The 18,843-nt window shown below is 33.1% G+C and overlaps 6 protein-coding genes across 6 annotated transcripts; 2 read left to right on the top strand and 4 right to left on the bottom strand.

Annotated features, from left to right (window-relative positions):
- Positions 1–2: 2 nt before the first annotated feature.
- On the bottom strand, positions 3–4,393 carry LOC108562961 (probable ATP-dependent RNA helicase YTHDC2). Its single transcript, XM_017921475.1, has 7 exons — positions 2,687–4,393; positions 1,635–1,912; positions 1,482–1,578; positions 1,035–1,421; positions 445–972; positions 234–385; positions 3–180 (listed from the first exon to the last, which is right to left on the bottom strand). Exons 1-7 carry the CDS (start codon positions 4,391–4,393, stop codon positions 3–5), a joined length of 3,327 nt encoding a protein of 1,108 aa, XP_017776964.1.
- Positions 4,394–5,097: 704 nt separating this feature from the next.
- On the top strand, positions 5,098–9,016 carry LOC108562969 (exocyst complex component 4). The gene is made up of 14 exons (XM_017921484.1): positions 5,098–5,251; positions 5,309–5,461; positions 5,514–5,692; positions 5,745–6,104; positions 6,158–6,293; positions 6,346–6,615; positions 6,668–6,789; positions 7,056–7,253; positions 7,307–7,475; positions 7,534–7,754; positions 7,814–8,054; positions 8,109–8,444; positions 8,499–8,705; positions 8,761–9,016. Exons 1-14 carry the CDS (start codon positions 5,195–5,197, stop codon positions 8,926–8,928), a joined length of 2,817 nt encoding a protein of 938 aa, XP_017776973.1. The 5' UTR covers positions 5,098–5,194; the 3' UTR covers positions 8,929–9,016.
- LOC108562971 (venom carboxylesterase-6-like) lies at positions 8,911–11,269 on the bottom strand. The gene is made up of 11 exons (XM_017921486.1): positions 11,165–11,269; positions 10,961–11,109; positions 10,799–10,904; positions 10,560–10,745; positions 10,324–10,509; positions 10,077–10,273; positions 9,862–10,027; positions 9,608–9,789; positions 9,402–9,552; positions 9,219–9,342; positions 8,911–9,163 (listed from the first exon to the last, which is right to left on the bottom strand). The coding sequence occupies exons 1-11, from the start codon at positions 11,196–11,198 to the stop codon at positions 8,968–8,970; spliced, it is 1,677 nt and encodes a 558-aa protein (XP_017776975.1). The 5' UTR covers positions 11,199–11,269; the 3' UTR covers positions 8,911–8,967.
- A 1,695-nt stretch (positions 11,270–12,964) lies between these two features.
- On the bottom strand, positions 12,965–14,760 carry LOC108562974 (beta-centractin). The gene is made up of 6 exons (XM_017921488.1): positions 14,713–14,760; positions 14,596–14,660; positions 14,068–14,538; positions 13,669–14,008; positions 13,546–13,608; positions 12,965–13,485 (listed from the first exon to the last, which is right to left on the bottom strand). Exons 1-6 carry the CDS (start codon positions 14,758–14,760, stop codon positions 13,342–13,344), a joined length of 1,131 nt encoding a protein of 376 aa, XP_017776977.1. The 3' UTR covers positions 12,965–13,341.
- A 292-nt stretch (positions 14,761–15,052) lies between these two features.
- On the top strand, positions 15,053–16,424 carry LOC108562976 (mitotic checkpoint protein BUB3). Its single transcript, XM_017921489.1, has 5 exons — positions 15,053–15,153; positions 15,206–15,410; positions 15,474–16,000; positions 16,060–16,199; positions 16,262–16,424. The coding sequence occupies exons 2-5, from the start codon at positions 15,210–15,212 to the stop codon at positions 16,390–16,392; spliced, it is 999 nt and encodes a 332-aa protein (XP_017776978.1). The 5' UTR covers positions 15,053–15,153; positions 15,206–15,209; the 3' UTR covers positions 16,393–16,424.
- A 253-nt stretch (positions 16,425–16,677) lies between these two features.
- Positions 16,678–18,197, bottom strand: LOC108562977. The gene is made up of 4 exons (XM_017921490.1): positions 17,824–18,197; positions 17,582–17,758; positions 17,402–17,516; positions 16,678–17,337 (listed from the first exon to the last, which is right to left on the bottom strand). Exons 1-4 carry the CDS (start codon positions 17,879–17,881, stop codon positions 17,220–17,222), a joined length of 468 nt encoding a protein of 155 aa, XP_017776979.1. The 5' UTR covers positions 17,882–18,197; the 3' UTR covers positions 16,678–17,219.
- Between the last annotated feature and the right edge of the window lie 646 nt (positions 18,198–18,843).

Genomic DNA, 18,843 nt, shown 5'->3' with positions numbered 1-18,843 from the left:
TGTTACTCAAAATTAGCAGCATTTTCACTGCGATTATTACCTAAAATTGCACGTTTCAAATATGGATTAGTGATATCCGAAGATTTATCCAAAACCATAGAAATGCACAATCGCCTACCCAAATTAGAATCCAACTGTTGACCGTCTTCAGTCAAATGGATCCTAGGATGTATAAACGATCTGAAATTATGATGATATAATATACGAATTGCGTTCAAACATGAATGACATACTTGACTTCTTGATACTGCATGTTGGTCTTGCTGATCCAATTAATTCTGCAAGAACGACTTTGCTCCCCAAAATTAGTGCTCAGTAGCTTAGCAATTCCTTGGAAAGTCATGGTACTACGTACAGTGAATATCAAAATAATTGTTTGTCCCGCCTAGAATTGTTAAAAAAAAAGTTAGATTTAGAAATGATCTTAAAAATGTTAATCCTTACTCCAAAAACTTCCATCAATTTCTTTTCTGTTTGCGGAGAGAACGTCCAGACGTTCTGCTTCATGCTAATCAAGACGCTCTTAATTTCGATTGGTTTTATAATAACGTAGTAAGCGTTTTCGGGGAATAAAAATAAGTAATCGCTGCGATATTCCAAAGAATCGTTTGATTTTTTCTTGATCTCTTTCTGAACAACGTTTGTAGAAGGTTTCAAATTCACAAATCTGTTACTCCTAAAGCAAGCTGGCACATATGAGCCGCTTTCAACATTGTGTCTAATGTCTAAAAACGCTGGTCTTTGTCCTACATTTTCGGGTTGCTTCATTTCGTATTCAACGTCTTCGGCAGAGACAATTTGAGATACTAAGTTTATAAAAGTCTTCTCTCCGTGACTATAACGAGAGCGAGGGTAATTCAATTTCTTGTAAATTATGTAATCTAAGTTGTTCTGCAAAATCTCAATGTTAATACCATTGAAATTAATATTCAACTCTTTACGACGATTCCAGATGCGGTAAACTAAAGCGACCTAAACAATTTTTCAAACAACATAAGATATTGATAGATGAATTATATAATATGTTTACATACAGTTAAAGGATTGACTGCAGTTAAATACTTTACGTAACTATAGTTCAGTACTTTGTTAATCCGTTGGAAAACAAACCAACTGTTGGAGTTTTGTTTGTTCTTGGCGAGTACTGAAGATTCATCAACTTTGATCTTGTTTTGAGTTGAGCATAGATAATCATCGACGAAAGTGGCGATATTCGGGAACATTCCTGCCACAATACAAAATTTTACCATAGGCCAACAGCTAGAATTGTTATTCAGTAAAGCCATAGTGTCGACGTGGGTGGTGTTTACGAATCCTAAAGCCCTCAATTGGGTCAACAGTTCCGATCGGGTCGACATCACTGATTCCATCACTGCAGTACTTATTACAGATCCAGGATTAATCTGCTTGATTTTATTCATCTACATAATAATAGTAAAATAATTAACATAAACATAAAAAACATACAAGCTATAATTTACCTGCCACTTTTGGAATAATTTTATAAGAATCACATGATCGCTATGACCATTATCGTCCAACAAGTTTAACTCAGTTTTTGAGGCGAAGTAGCTAAAACTATTTACATGTTCTAATTATTAATTAATCAAAATTTTAACCAGATTTTCACTTACTAATTATGAGACATGGCGACAAAAGTCAAAATCGGATCTAGGCATTCGAAAATGCACGAGTAAATCAACATCTTAGATAATTGCGGTTGAGTAGGAAATTTCACAAGGAAATCGCCCAAAGTCGTCAAGTTTTCGTTGGGATTTATGGCGCCTAGATCATAGAGCGAGAGTATAGCTTCTTGGATCACATTCAGTGGTGGTGGTTCTATGAGCTGCATTAAATACATTGCAATTGACTCTTGCTTCTTTTTCAGGACAATACTTTGAAGACATATATTCTAAAAAAGTAATAATTATTTTATATAATCATTTCTCGAAGATTTCTCGAAAACGTAGAATTTTCATCTTATTTTAAATGACTTAAGTAATAAAGATTTAAAATGTTTTAAAAATTCTGACAAATTTTCTTAACTTTATCTGATTTGTAAATGTTTTTTTATAAGGATTGTGTTTTATCGATAATATTTATTTCTTATATTAAAAATATGTTATTTTTCTTAATCGTCCAGTTACAGTTAACGAGAGAATTAAGAAAACGAGACTTCTCCAAATCATTTATTTACGACTCTCAGGTAAATATGTGTAATCATTATACCATTTAATATACAAACCCTAAAAACTAAATTGAAATAGGAAGCGTCAAAATTAAATTTAATAGATTTCTTTGTGGTTCCTTTATGGTCTTTTATGGTTATTAGTCTATAAATTTTATGAGCTGTTTTCTAAAATATGTCTTCTGGTATTACCAAAAGTTTTAAAGAACTTTAATATATTTTAATTTTCAGAATAAGCGCTATATTGTTGGACTTAATTGCTACAATGATATAATACTTACATGTATCGGTACCTTAGAAATCTCTGCATTTATTTTCATATTAAAAAATGTTGATTCGTCAATTTCGTATAAATGAAAGCAAATACCAGATCCAGCTAATATTCTCCTCTTTAGAATGCGATCTTTTGAAATCCATTCCACGTCATAATAAATATTTTGAGTCATCTAAAAAAAAAATAATTAATGAAAAATAATAAACAGTTTTTCATTATCTTACTGCATCTAAACGGTCTGTAGTTTCGATTCCGTCGTCAATAACGAAAGCTACATCATTATAAGAAATCGAAGTTTCAGAAATTTTCGTTGTTAAAATAATCTTACGAATTCCCGAATGCGAGGGTTCAAATAAACCTGCGAGATCTTTATAATTTACGTTATTATGTACGGTGTATAATTTAAAACTTCTGTAATTGTCCATGTTTTTCAAATGCCTGTGACATTGATCTATGACATCAATACTAGGCAGGAAGATGAGGATCGATCCAAGTTGACCCAAGCCTTCGATATATTCAATAATGCCCTTGAGAAGATTAAAACCGAAAGGACGATTTATATTTGATTTGGTATGGAGACAATTTGTTTCGTCTAATTGCTCTAAAATTTTAAGCATTTGATTACTGGGAAGAATATTTAAAGAATTTAATTCTTCCAGAATCAAGCCGTTGGCACCCAATTCAAGCATCTTCTCGACGTAATGTACATTATCATGCTTTACTGCAGCGATAAAAGGAGTAACATTGTTATCAGCAACTATATTGATGGATACTTCTTTATTTACAATCATATTCAGAAGCTCATCAATACTTTTATCATTTCCTGTACTATAATAGTCCTCCAGCAACCTTTTACCCACTGTATTCTTCGATTCATCATCATTTTCGGAACAGTCTTGTAAATCATTTAAGTTGTCAATGATCTCTTCCAAATACAAATCAGACGCGGTACATTGTTCGGTTATTTGTATCACATTTAAATTGTCAAAGTAATTGACTAAAAGTTCAACATCCAAAGCAGCCGTCATTAAAATGACCTTCAATTTAGGAAAGATAGTCATGGCATTCTTCAAGCAAAGTAAAATCATGTCGGTGTTCTTGTCCCTCTCCTGAATTTCATCAAGAATCAAATGCGAAATATTCTTCAGGCATTCATGGTTGAACATGAAGTTCTTCAACAATATATCGTTCGTGCAGTAAATCAATGAAGTTTGAGAGCCGACCTTCCCTTCCAAGTTAACCTGATAACCTACTGTCTCTCCAACTTTCTCTCCTCTATCAGCAGCAACTCTCTCTGCCACTAGAATCGTAGACAACCTATTAGGCTGTGAACAAATTATGTTGACGGAACTTTTTGTTTTGCATGCATCTTCCAATATGAATTTTGGAACGTAAATTGCTCTCCCTGAACATCCCGCAATCAAAACATTCGATGATGCGGAGATTTTACCTAAAATGTACGACTTGTATGCAGTAATTGGTATCTGTTCCGGAATTTCCCGCATCTCCGTTGGTTCTGGGATTAGGAAACGCATCGGGCTCAGGCAAAACTTTCCCACGAGATTCTCAACGTTTCTTGGATTCCTTCCGGTCTTTTTGCACTGTGGCATCACGACGGTAAGAATTTGCATTTCATTCAAGATGCTTCTAGCTTTTTCGGAGATATCATATTGGAATTGGATGTTGTTCAGACGTTTTATTAAAGATATTTGGTTGTCTACGATATCTGTGAACAAAAACTGTCTGGGAATCTGCTTAGATACGTACAGTACTTTGTCGGCTTGTAGTTCCGGTAATTTGTAGGATCTCATATCGTTTTGCATTACAAAATCCGCAATTATATCGTTTATCTCTAAACGAAAATCTTCGTTTATTTCGTCGGGATACGTCCTCCTATATATCCCATTACTTAAGCCTTTCTGCCTCTCCATTTTCGGCATTCTAAAATAAATAATTCTTTGTAGTAGGCAAATCTATTCAAGCTTTTGAAACTTATATATTTGCTATGCCAGGAACTTTAGTTGAATTGTTTTTTTTCGAATATAATTTCGTCACGCACAATATACTAGATAATTGTATATAATCAATGACTAAATGTACAAAAATGAAACAAATGATTAAAAGTAGTCCACGGTTGTGTTTACAAAACAAATGAAATAAATCTTCCTATATGGATTCCATCAAATATTGGACTTTTTATAATTAATTAACACATTACACAGACTGGATCATTTAATTTAATGAAAACTTTTACCTTATTTCTTCGTTAATCTCGATGTTTCCTTAAACACTCTATGACCGAAAATGACCCTATATGACTTCTAAAGATGCAAAAAACAGTTTCGCTCAAATGATTTGAAATTGGAACAAAATAGCTTTTTGTGAACACATCGCGCAAAAAACAAGAAAGAATCGCCGGAAGTTAGTTTCGACTTCCGAACAGATTCTTATAGATTTAAATTTTAATGATTGATTTCGATATTATTATGTATGTACTTAGCGAAACTTACAATTTATTAGTTAGTTTTATCAAGAAAATAATAAATAACATTAATTTTAGCCAAATACTGCAAGAAACTTCACCAAACTTATTTCAATGCCTTTGAACTACTTGTTATTACATCGATATGTAAACTTGGTTGCATGCTGGATAAACGTCAAGTGCCATCAAATGGGTGTTTTGGTTGGCGTTAATTTACCTACCAAAACACTGTTTGAACAGTATTAAAGAAATGGATAATTCTCCGCCGATAAAACCACCTAGGGGTGTAAAACCTATCAAAGAAACTGTAAGTTACCATAAAACCTAATGAAGATGTTAATGGTTAAACCAATTTGTCTTTTAGAGTGGGCTACTTATGTCTGTAATAAGAACCTTATCGGCTAGTGAAACCAATGAACAGAGGGAAAGGGAGAAGGCTAAGCTAGAATTAGAGTATGAGCTCAGTGATAAGAAATTGGGTGAGCTAGTATCTAAACATGAATCTGATCTCACACAGGTAATACAAACATGAGTTGTGTAATAACAACCCACATACTATTATAATTTAGGTAATGCAAGTATTTGGTACACTTTCTCAATTGGTGAGTGACTCCAGGCAGCGGATTCACAAAGTCAAAACAAATTTGGAGGAGTGCAAGAAGTTACTGTACTGTAAAAAGGATGATTTGCAGAAGAAATGGATGGAAGGATTGGAGTACAAATATGTTTTACAATTCTTGGATGAGATGTAAGCAGACACCTATTTTATATATTGTGTTAATTATAACTTTTGTTTAAAGAGAAAAAATGAAAGAAGTGCCTAAGCAATTATCTGATCATATGATGAGAAAGCAATATTTACATGCCACTGAGTTGTTGGTGCAAGCAGTTACATTAGGGAAGGACAGATTGAGCAAGGTTGAAGCACTGAAGGAATTAACAGCAGAGTTGGAGCAGAAGAAAGAGCAGTTGCATATTAAACTGATGCAAGAATTGAAGCAACATATTTACTTGAAAACGTCGCAAAAGGTGTTGATGCTCAGGAGGCAAGGTTCGAGTCGTGAAGGACTATTCAATTCTCCTCTGCAAAGAAGTTTGGAGTTGAGAATATCCTCCAGACAAAAATCGAATATAAGAAAAAATCTCCTTGATTCCTCCAAGTAAAATCAAGCCAAATAATAATAGTATTAGCATTAATTTGATTGAATTCTAGGTTGAATACATCCTCCAACGATTTTGATGTGGTTGAAGATATTGATGTACTCGATCCAGAATCGGATTCTACGCACTTCATGGCAATACTCGTTAAAAGTTTGGCTTTATTAGAGAAAATTCCGTTTTCAGTTAATGTAAGATTAGATTTAAACTCAATATTAGAATATTATTAATTATACTTTTAAGGAGCTACAAACTGAAATGCAAAATGAGTTGATGCATATCGTACAAAAGACGACGCATCACATTTACGATTATAACAGTTTGCAGTCTGTTGATACTAAAACCAAATACTCTGCACTCGTCGAGTTGGTTCAAACGATTTTCGATCAATTCAAGCAAATTGGTCAAGCTCACATAATTGTTCTCGACCATTTCTCGAAAGCCTCCAAGTGCCATAACGTCGATGTTAATCTGTATAGCATTAAGAATTATTGGGCTCAGGTCCAGGGAGTTGTAAGTCATTAAAATACTTAATATAACATTGATTATATGAAGCGTATTTCAGTTGCAATTAATGCTTAATGACTACCTGGATATTCAGAACATAACCAGTGATCCTCAACTCAACGACAGTTTTACAAATCCCAACGATATTTCTAGCTACTTTTCGCGTAGAAAACCACAAAGGTAAACTATGTGATATGATTTCAATATTTCTTCTTTCTTTCGTTTGCTTTTAAAAAAATTACTTGTTTTTCAAATTTCTAAAATTTTATTTTAATTGTAATATTTTTAATTTTTTTTTCTTAATATATTTAGTATAATTTTACTAATAAGTTATTATATTATTATGTTTATAATATATTAAAAATCAGTATTTTTTCTAACAAATTAATTTCAATTCACCTGTTTTTCGAAATTTAAACAGTAATAATTTTGTTATATAATTTTAGCAAGAAGAAATCATTCTTCAAGTTTGATGGATCGACGAGTGCGTTAACGATGAACGAATTCAAAGATTCTCAGGTGAACAACAAGAAAAAGGACAAGATCTTGTTATGCCCGGCGGACCCGAACAACATTCTGCACATATTCGTTCCATTTATGTGCTTCATTGAAGACATCGAACAAATACTCGAGCTGCAACAAGGGTACCGGGAACGCTTCCATCGCATCAATTATGTAACATCAACTTTCTTTTTAGGGCGCAGTGTCCATTGCACAAATTCCTCTCCGATTACGTAACGGACAGGTTCGTAACGCGGCGGCACATTGAGACGCTGAGAAAAATAGAGGACACTGTTAGAATGGCCGATGCTTGGAAATCCACCGTCCTATTAGACATTACAACTGATTACAAGCCTCTTTTAGTGGTAGATAATTGAATTGTTTTATTATGTAAAATCGTATTGAACGTGACTCGCTTTGCAGAGTACTGTAACGGTGGAGAAGTTCATGAAGGAATGGAGAACGGTTTTGGAATCGCTACCTTTATACGGCGAAACTATCATCAAATATGTATGTAATGCTCTGCGCGACTACAGAGAGACCTGCAATGCGGCGTACGCGGGAATAGTGCAACCTCATTCTGAAGATAGAAGGATTTGCAGTGCCGCTTGGTTAAAAGATGAAGATATTAGTAGATTTTTAAAGTTTGATTTTCATTGTGTAACAAAAAGATTGCAAGTTTTGAAATTACTTCGTGTTTCAGGTCTTTACCTAATTGGCAAAATTTGAAGGCGCAGCAGGAGTATCAAGCGCGGAACGAGAGGAGGAAGACTGTGCGCCGTGAGCACACGATGGAAGAGGAGAGTCCTGAAGAGATTAGACAACGTAATAGAAGGGAAGCTGAGATTTTGGCTAGTAATTTAGGCGAAGGAGGAGTTGGCGCCGGTGAAATCCTCTCCGACATGAATCTTCTAAAGGAACTTGCGCAATTACAAGAGAGCATGGTGATTTATCTTATAGAATAGACGGGTATAATAATGTTACTTTTGATTTGGCAGGAATGGTTTTCAGTGCAGATGTTCCAATTTGCAAGCGATTTTCGCCAAGATCCGACTTTATCTCCAACAACAAACGCATTGGATGCGTCTGTCACCATATCCCCCAACACTTTGCAACAATTGACAAGCGTCGCGCAAGACTTCGATGAACTTGCCAACACTTGTCTCTTGCTCCTCCATTTGGAAGTTCGAGTCCAATGCTTCCATTATTTGTTAGCCCAAAGCGATTACAACAAAGAAACGCACGAGCCCGACCCAAAAGTACTCGAATTGAGTCGAGTATTAGCGAATGTAGACGAAGCAATGACTTCCAGTTTACATCCCAGAAAATGCAAAGTATTGAATTTAATATTTTTTATGATCACCGTATTTTTATATATTTTTTTGCAGTATATTTTTGAAGGTTTAGGACATTTAATAGCGAAAATTTTAATCAGTTCCTCTCAGTACATGAAGAACATTGATGAAGGCGGCATTCAGAGAATGTGCAGAAACGTATTCGCTTTGCAACAAACGTTAACTAATATTACAATGACCAGAGAAGTGGCTTTGGATCACGCCAGGCATTACTTCGAACTATTCTTTTTGACACCAGAAGTAAACAAATATGTCATATATAAAATAACAATTATTATATAACTTTTTTTTATAGGAAATTTTAAATGGTATCGTCGAGAATGGACCGGAATTCTCCGAATTGGAGTATATAAATGCATTCCAGCTTTTGAGCAGAAGCAGCAACGGTTCGAACCAGAATTCTGTAAATGCCTATCAGAAAAGGTTAACTAGCATTTTAGGTGAAGTAGGTGTAACAGTTTAATTTATTTTTATTATCAGAAGAAATATATATGTATATGCTTTATAACTCATCTTTCATATTAAGCAATTTTTCGTTCTCCTTGAACGGAAGCGTATTCCAAAAGTTAATCCTGTTTCCAAGATACTCTTTCTGTTCCATATGGATGTCATCCTTCGAGTTGATCCTCAAAAATTTGATCGGTTTGCTAACATCCTTACTGACGCTCTCCCAATTCACATCTAAGACTTTCGGTTTCCTAAAAAATATTATATTTTTATATAATTATATATTTTATATAATTTAATCATTACTTGGTGGCACAGAATTCGACCCACATATCTTGTAAAATAGTAGACATCTCCTTGTCTTCTTTATTAGAGGTAGTATCAATGTTTGTAGACAATATTAAGATCGTGTCGTCTCCATGAGCCGGACCTATAATATACAATTACTTTACCAAATCTACTATTACAACAAATACAAAGAAAATTTACCAAAGATGTTACGCGTTTTCAATCTTGGCTCCACCTTACTATGAAGAGCTTGATAACCATAGTAATAATAATAAGTTGATTCTTCGTTAGCTGCGGCGTGCAATCTAACAGACTTTTCGATATCAACCAAAAATATTCGATCCGAAATCATCTAGAAAAACATTACAATTTGGGAAAGTTAAACCCAAATATTTTGTTTATCTTACCTCAATGAATTTATTGAAATTATCACGACTGGGTTTTTCATTTCCGAAGTAAAACTGCTTGATTTTACTCGAAACATCTAATTTTTCAGTCGGATTGAGAGTGTAGTTATATTCAAGCAAATGCGGTATGATTTCATTCCACCTTGCATCAATTTCATCAAAATGATTATCTCCGTAGAACTCTACAACATTATATCTTAGTATATTCTTATAATCTAAGTATAACTAAAAAATAATTGAAGTTTCATTTTTACCAGCTGATGGATACAATCCTTCAGATTGAACGTTGCTGAAAATAGTTGGAACGCTCATAACGTTCTTCTCTTTCAGAGTTTTGTACGGATGTTGCGGTACGATTGGATTTTCAGACCACTTGTCAACGACTACACCGAAAGGTGTGAATGGATTATACAACCATGGCTAAAAGAAACTACTACATAATATGTAAAATAAAATAAATTTATTTTACCTGAAATTGTTTAACTGCAGCCACGATTTGCTTACCGGGCCTGAGTTTCATGCATTTCAACATCTCATAGGTATCATGCGTTGGACAACCCAAAATTGCTCCCATCTTTAACGCCTTTTCTCTAGAGTTTTCAGTCTGAGACCAAGGATTTAAAGCGGTTCCACTCTGGATGATGGCTTTGTGGAATAATTGCACATCTGTAATCAAATTATGGTATTTCCAAGTTGAATCATGAAACGAATGTTACCATTCTTAATTGGAGCCATGGTGTGGTAATGCACGCTGCTTCCACCAGCCGACATTCCTGCTAAAGTAACAGAGTCGGGATTACCTCCAAACCGTTGGATGTTTTCTTTGATCCATTTCAAAGCCAATTGTTGATCTTTCAAGCCATTGTTTCCAGGCACAACTCGATCTTCAGTGCTTAGGAAACCTTTAATGAAAAAGTTACAAAGAAATATTGAAGATTAATGAGCATAGCACCTAATGGTCCCAATCTATAATTGAAAGTCACGTAAATTACATCGTAGTCCATTAAGAACCTCTCTCCATAAGATCCTCCACTGTTGAACATGAAAGCGCCTCCATGAATGAAGACTATCACATTCTTTAGATGTTTAGGATTGGTGCTTTTGGTATAAACGTTAACGTGCAGACAATCTTCATCACCTAGAAGCAACATCTTGCATATCATAATTCCCTATTCTTCCTTAGATAGTTACCAATGACAAAGTCATCTCCTGGTTTAGTGTATTGATAATATTGCATACAAGTTGATAGAGTTTTAGCTTGCCAAGTACCTTTCCATGGCTTTATAGGCTTTGGCTCCTAAATAAATATTCAATGAATACACAATAAATATACAAAAAAAAATAACTAAGCACCTCAAACCTATACTTTCCAATTGGTTTGTAAGCGTAAGGAATACCTTCAAAAGCCGAATACTCCGTACCACTCAGAGTACTTTTGTAATAGCCCTCAACTGAACCATCCTTCAATGTAACTCGAGGAAGATCCTTTGCAAGGCAACTATCTAAAATGCATTAATATTAAAACAATAAACTAATTATCTAAATTACAAAGCGCACATAATACAAAGAGAACGTTTATTATCAACAACATTTTACTGACTGGGAATTGGCTGCGGTCAGAAATATTTAAACTACGTTATCTCCCCCTGTTAACGATAAACATTATATAATTAGATTAAAACAATATTGACTTTCATGATATCTACCAGTAAATATATAACAACAAAATTCCACTTGTAAACAATATGTGTTTATTACACATATATTTATTAACAATCCATTGTTAAAAGTAAATAAATTACTTATCAAGATTTTGGTCATGTAGAACACTCACGCTTTGAAAGTATCTACATTTAACTGAAAAGTAATAATTCACTAAAGATATATTTTATTTAAAGAAAATTATTATATTTTTTTTTATTAAGCACTATTTTGTTGTATTTATGATATTTATTTAGTGAATTATTTTTTTATATTTATTGACCAAACGTTACGACTTTATTCAAAATTTAGCTTTATTTTTAATATTTCTTTTTTATTAACAAAGTCGTAATAATACTTTTTCCTGTGTTTTACATGACTTAAATATATTTATGGATTTCATAAGTGCATCTCTGGATTGTTATAAGGTGACTTTATCTAAAATCTCATTTATATTCTCATTTCATGTATAAATAAGATAAAGGAGAATCTGTTGGTATACAAAAAAAAAACAGGAACAGTATGTGGAAGAATTTATATTGTTAAACATGATTTTATTCCATGAAAATTCTCTGGATTATTAAAAAAACAATAAATGCAGTAAAGTTGTAAAATATTTCAGTAAAAAAACAAATTGTTTAGGTCTTATGATAAATATTTTCAAACTATTTCGGAGTTTTTTCAATAATTGGTTATAGACTTATTTCCTTATAATAATGTCAATGTGAAAAATTATACTTTTTTTAATATATAAAAACTGTTTATTGTTATTCAATATTTATTTTTCAAATGATACAAATATAAAAGGTAAATTATATATTTATATCATGTATTTTTCATAATATCACACATGGCGATAAAAGATGATTATATTTAAAGCACAAGGAAATATATAATTCATTTCATTTAAAAAATGGTAATTTTTAAATGGTAATAGATATAAACAATTACATGATCATATAGTTAAGAAGACTTTATTACATGATACATTATCGTAAATATTTCATCATTTTAAAGTACTTTCTTATGAGAAATAAACTTCTTTCTCACAAACATAGAAAAAAAATTTGGTTACATAATTTGTTGCGTTTTTTAATTTTGTGATGAGCAAAGCCCAAAAGCTGTTGTTTTTTTCTCAGTATTGTAATAATGTTAAAATAAAACATAACAAGAGCAACTGCAAGAGCAAATATATGATTTTTTTTAATCTCGTTACATAATTTGTTTCGTCTTTAATTTTGTGCTTTTTGTTCCAATTAAAAAAAAAGAATTCCAAGAAATATAGGATTTTTTTCTTAAATCTTGATTTCATAATTTGTTTCGTCCTAAATCTTGTGCAGAGCAAAGCCAAGATGCTCTTATGTTTAAACATGTTTTTTTTTGTAGTTAGTAATTTAAAAATGTTAGAATACAAGAATAAAATAAAACAAGAGCAGATTCCAATTTAGTAAAAGGAATTCGATTTTATTATTGCATAAAAAATCATATAGTAAGGAATAGTAAAGAGTTGCTAATATTGTTTCTATTTAAAGCTGATGTGCTCAAGAATGTTATTTGAAAAAGCATTAAAAAAACATCTACAAGTAGATCTAATTATATGTTATAAATATATATCTGTATATATATATTAAATAAATAATTACACCTTAATCAATTTAGTAATTATCAATTTTTGACAAAAAAAAAAGTATTATATATTATAGTAACGTATACAATATGATGATTTTCACAAAATCACAAAAATAAAGAAAATCGTAAGTATATTTATATGTACGTAATGTTACTAGAAAGCAAACTCCGACCGAATAAACTGTGCATCTGTCTCACACAAATGAAAAACAAGGTAAGAGTCAACAAAATCTTATATAAAAATATTGTTCGGAAACAAATTGTTGTTAATGATGCAATATTTATCACATATAGAGCCGCAAGAAGAAAGTTTCTTTGTTTTTTTTTTCTTAATATATATATAATTTTTTTGTTATTGTGTTTTTTTCTCCTGTCTTTTTTTTTTGGTATTATATATATTTTAACTAAAACGTTTTCCTATGCACGGCTCTTTGGCCCTCCTCGTCGTACTCCTTCTTCGAAACCCACATCTTCTTAAACGTGTCGAGAGCTGCCAGAATTGAACCTCCGATCCATGTGGAATATAGCCTCTCCTGAGGCGCGGAAATCTGTGGAAACAAAACGTACATTAGCAAATTACGTCATCAATTGAAATATAATTTAATTACTTTTATTTGCACTTCCTTTGGCGAGATTTTTTTGATTTCACTTAAAAGCCTATCACCAAAACCCTGAAAAAATTGATTTATTAATTAGTATATTGAGAGTGATCAATGTATGAATATATGTACTTTAAACAATGTAGAACCTCCGGATAAAACGATGTTCTTGAACAGAACTTTACGCAAATCCAAATCGGATTTTTGAATAGAATATACGAGAACCTCATGCAAGCCTTCATATTCTTCTCCAATCAGGTCAGGCCTGAATAGCACCTCAGGAGCCCTGAACCTAGCAGGACCAATTTTTATGCTATTGCCATCTGGTAAAATGTAATCAATGTGTTCAGTGTCCAAAGTTTCTTCCTTTAATGGATTGTTAGCTAAGTAGCATGCCTTTTCTTTGATAGTGCGCACAGTTTCAAATTCAGCGGTGGTACGGAAATTGATTCCCTCCTTCCTCAACAACAATCTATAACAAAGTTATGAATAGTAAATGCTAACTTGATCACACATTTAGTGTAAAGTTACTTGAGGTATCTGGAAACATCCCTTCCTGCTACATCCACCCTCATGATGCTATGTGGCATAGCAAAGCCTTCATAGATGGGAACAGCATGTGTGACACCATCACCTGAGTCCAATACTACACCAGTAGTACGACCAGTTGAGTATAAACTAAGTACAGCTTGCATGGAAACAAAGAGTGCAGGCACATTAAAAGATTCAAATAGGATTTCAGCTGATTTCTCCCTGTTGGGTCTAGGGTTCAAAGGAGCTTCTGTCAGTAAAACAGGATGTTCCTCACTGAAGGTGGACAGTTGCTCTTTGCTGTAGATGTAACTCCAGATCTTCTCCATGTCATTCCAATCAGTAACAATGCCATGTTCCATTGGATACTTAATAGCTAACAAGCCTCTATGCTCTTCAGCTGTAGGCCCAATGAAAATGTCCCCTTCCAAACCACCTGCCATCACACGGGTGTGTTTGGGCCTGCCAATGCTAAAATAGGATTTTCATCATATAACTTCCTACAGTTAACAGTGTATTTTTCCTTACTAGTTCGGGAAACGGCATTTCGGTGTTTGATCTCCAGCAAAACCAGCTTTTATAACACCCGAGCCCTAAGGTTTCACGTTAACATTTTATATATTAGAAACACACAATAATACTCACATTATCTATCACAACTGGCTGATTAAACGCAACATCATAACTTTCCATTATTACTTAATTAATATTTGCAACGATGATTAATACACACCTAGTATGACGGCCAACGATCCAAACCTATTCTAACTGTCAAATTTGACATGGTGGAATAACTTTAATGTCCTAGTTACCAACTAACAACTTTAACATCAATCTTTAAGCAAATGTTGGTTAAAACTTTCGTTAGTTTATTTAAAAACATTACTCAATATCCTAAAATAACTATCTTTATATATGTAAACTGTTTATAATCCTATTGGAATTTAATGTTGGCACTATATTGGTTACTTGTAAACCAAAAAAGTAACTACAAAAGTTATCTGCATTTGATATTAAGTTAACCTCATTCAAAATAAATTGTTTACTGTACAGAGGCAATATTTTTTTTAACCAGTAGCATAAGAAGTGAGTGCTTATTGCATATAATATTTACTTACTAATCATATATTTATTGTAGAAGAATGTTAATGAAATCCCAAACAGAATACAAGTTGAAATCTGCACCAGAAGATGCTATTTCTTCTGTTAAATTTGGCCCAAACACAAGTCAGTATTTACTGGTAAGTTCTTGGGACAGCAGTGTTCGGCTCTATGATGTCAATGCCAACAACCTCAGACACAAATATATGCATGATGCACCAGTACTTGATTGCTGCTTTACTGTGAGTATAAGAATGTGTAAATCATTTTTTTCTTAAGATATTGTTAATTTAATCTTATTTTAGGACACTGCACATGCATATAGTGGGGGATTAGACAATACATTAAAAACATTTGATTTTAATGCTGCCACTGAGACAACAATAGGTTCACATGATAATGCAATCCGTTGTGTGGAATATTGTAATGAGGTGAATGGAATCTTAACTGGCAGCTGGGATCATCACTTGAAGTTGTGGGATCCCAGAACTCAGGGATGCAATGGTAACTACAATCAAGGAGATAAAGTATTCACAATGAGTGTCTGTGGAGAAAAACTTGTGGTTGGCACTGCGGGTAGGAAGATTTTGGTCTGGGACATTCGCAACATGTCATACATTCTGCAGAGGAGGGAATCTAATTTGAAATACCAAACTCGCGTGATTCGTTGTTTCCCCAATAAACAAGGGTTTGCGTTGAGTAGTATTGAAGGAAGAGTTGCTGTCGAGTATTTGGATTCGGTGCCGCAGGTACAGAAGAAGAAATATGCTTTCAAGTGTCACAGGATTAAAGTGGATGGCGTTGAAAAGATTTACCCCGTTAATGCTATAAGGTAATTTTTATTTATAATATCCAGATTTCATGTAATATTCATGGTTTTCTTTTTCGCAGCTTTCATCCGATTTACAGTACTTTTGCTACGGGAGGATCCGACGGTTACGTTAATATTTGGGACGGCTTCAACAAGAAGCGTCTTTGCCAGTTCCATCAATACCACACATCAATTACTTCTCTCAACTTTAGTCATAACGGTAAGAATCCAATGTATAATAATAAAGTTTATTTTTTTTAATAATCTTTTTTTATGGTGAAGGTTCAATTTTGGCTATTGCATGCTCTTACTTCTTGGAAGAGGAAAACCCACCGAATCCGCTACCAGAAGACACCATTTACATAAGGACAGTGACAGATCAAGAGACAAAACCGAAATATAGTTCGTCTTAATTATGTTTTTTTTATAAAGTATTTGCATATTTCTTTATTTTTATTCATCTCATCAATTCCTCCTTTTTAAACAATCAATACATATATATATTTAACAAAGAGATTTAAACAATTTTTATGTGGTATTTAATTATATTATATAGTCAATACTAAAAAAAAACGAAAATCATTTTATATTGGTCGATTTTATTTCAATGTTATAATATATATATAATTATTTTTTATTTTGATAAACACAAGAGTTAGGCACTTTTCTTTATTTATTAATGAATTTTAAACGTAAGTACAATTTAATGAATTACGCGTTTCGGAAAATTGTTTTCTTAAGTCTATATATGAGTTAAATTGTACTTAAATTTAAGTTCAAATCCATGCGTATGTTAATGTTTGATATTATTTTTTTTTTGTAATGAATATGATATGTTTAATTCTTTTCTTGTATACAGAACGAAGCGTTCTTCAATATTGTACATTGAACGATGTGAGCAATACGAAAATATACTTATTTGTATCAATGATCATTGAATATTAAGGCCTTCTTTTGCAATAGCAGTTCTTTTTTTTTGATATTTAGATCGGTTTAAGCGATTCAAAATGAACTATGGAGTCTTCTACTATTGTAAATATTAAGTCAGATCTGTGGATTGAATTGTATGAAAATGGTGTGGTTGAAAAGCTTGGTTTCATGACAATGTAGGATATTGAAGAAAGTTTCTTGAATGTGTATATGAAATTGACATGTAACTGATGAACATAATGCGCAAAGGCAAGCACAGATTGCTTTATGGACGGCCAAAATATACATGTTTGATCCCATGGTTTAAAGATTACGAAGCATTCAGTAGTAAAACGAACGAGAATATTAGAGCTACGGACGCGTAGGTCTGGTAGATTCCGTTGCAAGCATCTGCATCGTTGCAGCTTTGAACACATCCTTTAACGTATCTGAAATGGATAGAAGCCTCTCTTCATAGGAATCAATGTTTCAAGTTACTCTGGTATCAATTACCTGTCGTTGTAATAGAATCCACCGCAATGCGACATCCTTACTAATTCGGTATCAGTGGTTAAGGTACCGCTATCCAAGGCACATCCACGCACCGTTATTGGCTCCCCATTATCCTCTAAAAAAATGCAATTGCATTATAATTTACTTGTAATTAACGGAATAGTAGAGCACTCTTCATACCAAAGTTCCCGGTAATCTTGATGCAGGAGGTGGCGGGGAAGAGTCCGTTGCGTCCTTTCCGACCACCCATACAAGGCGATTCGAAAATATCCGTGGTGTAGTTGTTGTGGAAAGGATCATCGCAAGGCTTGTAATCGTTGTTTATCGAAATACACTTGAAGCAATCAATTGATTGAGCTGCCAGGGCAGAAGATTAATGAGAGAGATTACATGCTTTCATTTAAGATTACTGCAGCACTTACCAATTTTCGAAGTTAACAGCGCTATGTATATACAGAAGTACGTTAATGTGAGAGGCATGGCGTTGAGTATCGCCTAGAGCCGCGGCAGTTTGTTTATTGTTTTCTATAATTACGCGTTCGCATTTTATCCTTGGTATCAATTTAATACAAATATTTGGACATGTTCGGGACGTCCTGTTTATATGTTGGAGTGGTGGATCTTAGGCTGCCGTCTTCCGCTGCGCTCGGCCGCAAATTTTCCAGTGAGAAAGCAAATATCGACCCGATTCTCCTACGCATAGACCACTGTTCCGCGAGAGTTCCGACTTGCGGCGTCTGCAAATCAATAGTTTTACTCCCCTCAGGCAAAAGACCCATTGAATCATGAATAACCTATTTACATTTCGCCTAGCCAAAGTAAACGCGAAAACCTCTTAAATAATTATGGTTTACTGCATGCTATTCCGGTTGATTTATGCGTGTAATCAAACCATCAATCTAATAAACAGACGTCCATTTCATCCGAATTAAATGAACCAGAGTACTTTCTAATAGAGTTCTTAGAAAAAACTTTAATTCACCTTAGATTATTCCAAACATTTCATTATTGCGCATGAGATATGAAGGAGATATTTCAGTATTTAATACAATAAAAAATCATATTTAATAAGACAAATGTTTATTTCCGTAAATTCACGTAAATTTCAATAAAAAATGTGAACAATTTTAATATTTTTCATGTTTCTATCAAGTATTATCTGAAAATTAGAATATTAATTGCAATTAGTGCAAAGTGTTGTCATTTTTAAATAATTTATTTAACATAACTCTGATATCAGTAATTTACTATTGAACTTCACTGTGCTATTACAAATTATATGAATTAAATGAATAATTTGTACACAATATCGTGAATATGCGAAATGTTTGTATTGTATACTAAAATCAATAATTTTTATTAGAATCATATTAAATCAAAGATTCAAAAGTTTGTTTCGTTTGTTTCTGTTTCTTCCACTCCGAAGGAGTGGAAGTATGCAA

This window comes from Nicrophorus vespilloides, unplaced genomic scaffold (assembly GCF_001412225.1).
Source record: "Nicrophorus vespilloides isolate i.1.1-1 unplaced genomic scaffold, Nicve_v1.0, whole genome shotgun sequence".
In the NCBI taxonomy this organism is placed as follows: Eukaryota; Metazoa; Arthropoda; class Insecta; order Coleoptera; family Silphidae; genus Nicrophorus; species Nicrophorus vespilloides.
The sequence above is the reverse complement of the archived record's forward strand: the minus strand, read 5'-3'. Positions and strand labels throughout refer to the sequence as shown.